The 4480-nt window shown below is 36.0% G+C and overlaps 1 protein-coding gene across 1 annotated transcript; it reads right to left on the bottom strand.

The window, feature by feature from the left end:
* Positions 1–236: 236 nt before the first annotated feature.
* LOC106321509 (serine/threonine-protein kinase ATM-like) lies at positions 237–4474 on the bottom strand (the record flags this gene model as incomplete). The annotated part of the gene is made up of 12 exons (XM_013759772.1): positions 4409–4474; positions 4017–4115; positions 3371–3427; positions 3085–3166; positions 2476–2550; positions 1936–1977; positions 1791–1861; positions 1501–1549; positions 1299–1370; positions 689–841; positions 505–591; positions 237–421 (listed from the first exon to the last, which is right to left on the bottom strand). Coding segments are annotated over exons 3-12 (854 nt in total), but the record flags the coding sequence as incomplete, so codon positions are not given.
* Positions 4475–4480: the final 6 nt, after the last annotated feature.

Genomic DNA, 4480 nt, shown 5'->3' with positions numbered 1-4480 from the left:
AACCACCGGTTAGAAAAGTCAAACTACACGGTCTTGCTTCAGAAAAACTACATGCATAGAACACGGTGACACTACTAACAGAACAAAGCCGCATCTACAAGTGGGTGTTCACCATCTCTCAAGATTAACTATGACACTTTTGTCATAACAATTTTGATACAGAAAAACTGACAAGAAACAATAACAATATCAGTCATTCACTCACAAGTTACCACGAATAGTATGAGTTGACTAACCTCGTCGTATAAGAACCATGCATAAAATGACACAGCAGAGAACATCCCATAAATATGTCAGAAAGTGGTCCTTTCTCACTGTCCTCTGGGATAATGCTAAGAAAATAAATTTCCATGTCATTAAGCAATGGATCTCTTAGTACTAGAGGTAGTTGTACTCCATCAGGAACTCGGTAACTAGAGATCTGAAAACAAAAAGATACACAAATAATGTCAGTGAAGAAATGAGGTTCAGGAAAGAGAGAAACAAAATCGAAGGATCCTCCACCTTGATAGAATTCGAGTAAACTCTTGTTAGAACCTCTACAGAGCATTCAAACAGTCCAAATTTTCTTTCTTGTTCAGCATCATCCATCTGGAAAAGAAACAACAACAGTGAATTCCAGTTTTAGACTTGCAAACTTTTCTGAGATGAGAACTATTCAGAGCTTCAAAACAAACATAATATGCACCTTCACATCATTCACCACTTCACAGGCATCCCAACTAGGTGGTGTTGGGAGATGTTCCTTAGGTAATGGAAGTGTCGTTGTGAAACCAGCACATAGGGCTAAAGCAGCTGCTGGTAGAAGGCGAATCATTCGCTCATTCAGTGCCAATGGACCCTAAAAATATATAAGCCATAAGCATGATCTCCAATATGATCGTGTGGTACAATGAGGAACACACAATTAGAGACTTATAAATGCACAACGCGGTACTTGACTGAGTGAACATGTTTAGATTTCTAATTCTCTTAGATATTCAGTTTCACAAATAAGGTAGAAATAGAATGCAGCTCTTACCAACTAGTTGCCAGGAAATAACAAATAGAGCACATAATTGTCGCTGCCTGAACCTAGAATTAAGTGCTTAACTTTAAAATTATGCTACGATCAATCTTTTGGGGTAAACATAATTCCAGACGAATGGTTTGGCTTGGTCATATCGTAGATAATGCCTCCACCACAGAGAGTACGAGGAATCACAAATAATCAGAGTATCAGACCAACAATATGATTATTCATGAGATCCCTATTGCAAAAATATTTGTGCTTTTCTGGAAAAAGGAATTGAAACTACCTTCAAGCTAAGGGGGCCACAAACTGCTCTAAGGAGATTGCGTCGTAGATGTAGATCATCTTGCAGGTTTCCCTGCATAAATGAGAGGACAGAGCCATGATGATATAATACTTTTTGAAGACTTGAAAGTCTATTTAGCAATCAAGGAACAAAGAAGGTAGATACTAAGACCATACAGTTCATGTGAGAACCAGTTAATTACCTGGCAACCCATACGTGAAAAGTAACATGCAATGAAGTACAAGGCCGGCCTGAGTAAAAGTAATAATTATTTAGTTAACAGTAGAGCAATTCAACAACTATCAATTCCAACCCAACACACATTAATCTTATAAAAGGAAATATTATAAGATCTTTAAATGGAACAAGATGTATCCAAGCTCATTGCTCATTTCCTTATTTTCCACAGGAAAAGTGGGACTCTAGCCTAGTAGCAGCTCAAGGATTAGCTATCCATCATGGACTATGAAGATTTGAGGATAAAAGGCTTACTCAGAGGGTATGTGTCTGAATAATTGGTGATCCCACACTTCTTGAGGTAGAATCCCCACGTTTATGTGGTTCTAAACGAAGGGAAAATAAAATTAAGAGTAAATAGCTGAATAAAATTTCTGTTAGAATTTTATTACAAACTTACATTTGAAATAATTGATCCAAGGAGCACCAAGACAGCATCAACCTGCATTAAGATAATGATAGTTGAACATCCGATTGCAGAACAGAGTAGCATCAGCCACACGTACGTACATTTATAGATACAAATCAGCTAAGCAAAGCGAGTAACTGAGAACTTTTTAGCTCAAACAGCTAACCAAACAACCTATACAGTTTTAGTATAAACCAAGAAAACCAATTTACCTTGATCCCTATCAAAGAGGGCTCTGTCCTTTTTACATGTATATTTAAGTATCAACATGTGACCAATTACCAAAACTATTATGTAAGAGCATAATTTAAACACGTTTGATCGACACAAATCCTCGAAGAGATTAATTATTTCCCTGTCTGAAGAGAGATTAAGAGGTTAAGATTAAATTTTAGTTTTCCTGTAACCTATATACAAGCTCAAGCTTCACTTGCTACCTTGTTTTTCGAGTTTCTTCCTAAACTAGCAACCGTTTTAAGAGAATATATTGTGGGAAACAAGAAAGAATATAAGTAGATATATGCAACATACAATTACGGTCATGCTGCTGAATGTTGCTAGTCCGTGGATCAAAGAACTCCAGATTAATTGCCAACCACGATCTAGCTGCAATCAAATGTGTTTTAATGAGATAAAAAGTTAACTACAAAGAAAACTAGATTCAAAATATATATTTTAAAAAGAAATCACTTAATCCAATACAAATCTGAAAATGAATAGGCAAGAAAACCGTTTCAGCGACCATAAAACCAAAAGTCCTAATGATTTCAAGAACCCAAGCAGCCAAAGTAGGATACCAAAAGCCTAATAATGACCAGCTGAATTCTATCAAAAAATAGTCAGATGATTCATAAAACACAAGTTGAGTAGAGCTGAACGTGACATCAAAACAAAAATCTTATATGCGAACAGGCCATTAATGTTCGGTACATGTTACACCGAAAAAGTTTGCCAAGATGCAATATATTTCCTTAACTTCGCCACAGTAAGATCAAGGGATTCAAGTATTATCATATTTTAGTAACAATACCAGAATCAACTCTAAACCTCAGTAATCCATATTTCTGGTGGACGATCTAACCTATCATATGTGTATCAGACTCACACACACACACAAACAAAGGCAGGAAAGGTAAGTACCTCACTTGAGGATGCAGTTGACTTTGATGTGTCGATAGTTGCAGTTGGAAGTAACAAACCAGAAGATAGCTCTTGCAAACTCCTTCAGAAAGAAATAAATTTTCACAAAATACTCACTGAGATATAGGATCAAAGAATTTTAAACTAGAAAAGTTAAGGCCAACGAAGATCCTAAGTGTATCATATCATTTCACATATTTTTCTATTAAACACCTCGACAGCAGTGAATAGAATATATGAAGGAACTTGCTGCAGATTCAGAATAGTAAACACCTGAACTCCATACCTCAAAGTCCATAATAGACCATCATAAGAACGTCTCATACTAGCATCCTCCACAAGTCTGTCATGTACAAGATTAAGTAAATCAAAGCAGTCCACTGTTAAAGATACTAGTAGTATTAACATTGAACTATTTATAAGTAGCAGCATCTGCAATTTTAAGCAATTACAGTGCAATGGGAATACGGTTGTTCGATCAAGTTAGTTATCAGGTATTTTAATAGAAATAAGCTAGTAGTAATAAAACCGTTGATTGCCAAAGGTACCACCATCAAAAGAGAATACAAAGTGCCAAGTAACGTTGAATAATATTCTTGTTTCAGAAGTTGGTTATATGAGAAACTAATTTAGAATCAAATCTAATGAATCAGTACGCTCCTGATTTGCAGTCATAGAATTGTGTTTACTTGGTTAAGACACGTCATTCACCACGTACTATTTATGGTATGATAAACATCTTTTGTATGGTCTTCTCAACTGATTCTTCCGTTTAAATGTAGTAATCAGTGAAGCATGTTAAAGGATAAAGTGGCAACGGATATTCTAAAAGAGTATTGCACCAGAAAGTATTAACAAACAACTCTTAGTTACTGCTTTCACAGAGGCAAACAAAGGTCCACGTAATAACTAAGTACAACTTCCCAAGTTACCTTTGAAAGTTTGTACAGATGGCTTCAAACCAGTAAATAAGGAGATCCTTGTTGATGCGAGTACAATGAGTCCGAATTAGACAACCAAAAGCAGCACACCTGGACAAAGCTTATGTATTTTAGTCCACAAATTCGCAATAAATAGTTTCTATGTAAAGCAGGGAGCAAGAAAATCAAAATAATGCCAGTTTAGCATCTAGAGTGACAAACAATAGAGTTGTCCTTCTTAATAAGAGACGTGCTATCCCACTTAAACTTGTTCTCCAGCATTACAAATTGAACTGAAGTTACATGTCGATAAAAAACAAATGGTGTACGCTCATCAAAGGCATTCTAAGATATGGCTACACATATATCGATATCCTCTACTAATAGTCTAGTTAGAAACATACCACAGCCATTTTCCTTCAGTAAGTGCCTCCACAAGACGCAATGTAATATGTTGCCTTCGAGCTCGTTTCTCT

Source organism: Brassica oleracea, unplaced genomic scaffold (genome assembly GCF_000695525.1).
Source record: "Brassica oleracea var. oleracea cultivar TO1000 unplaced genomic scaffold, BOL UnpScaffold01829, whole genome shotgun sequence".
Taxonomy (NCBI): domain Eukaryota; kingdom Viridiplantae; phylum Streptophyta; class Magnoliopsida; order Brassicales; family Brassicaceae; genus Brassica; species Brassica oleracea.
This window is presented reverse-complemented; position numbering and strand designations above follow the sequence as displayed.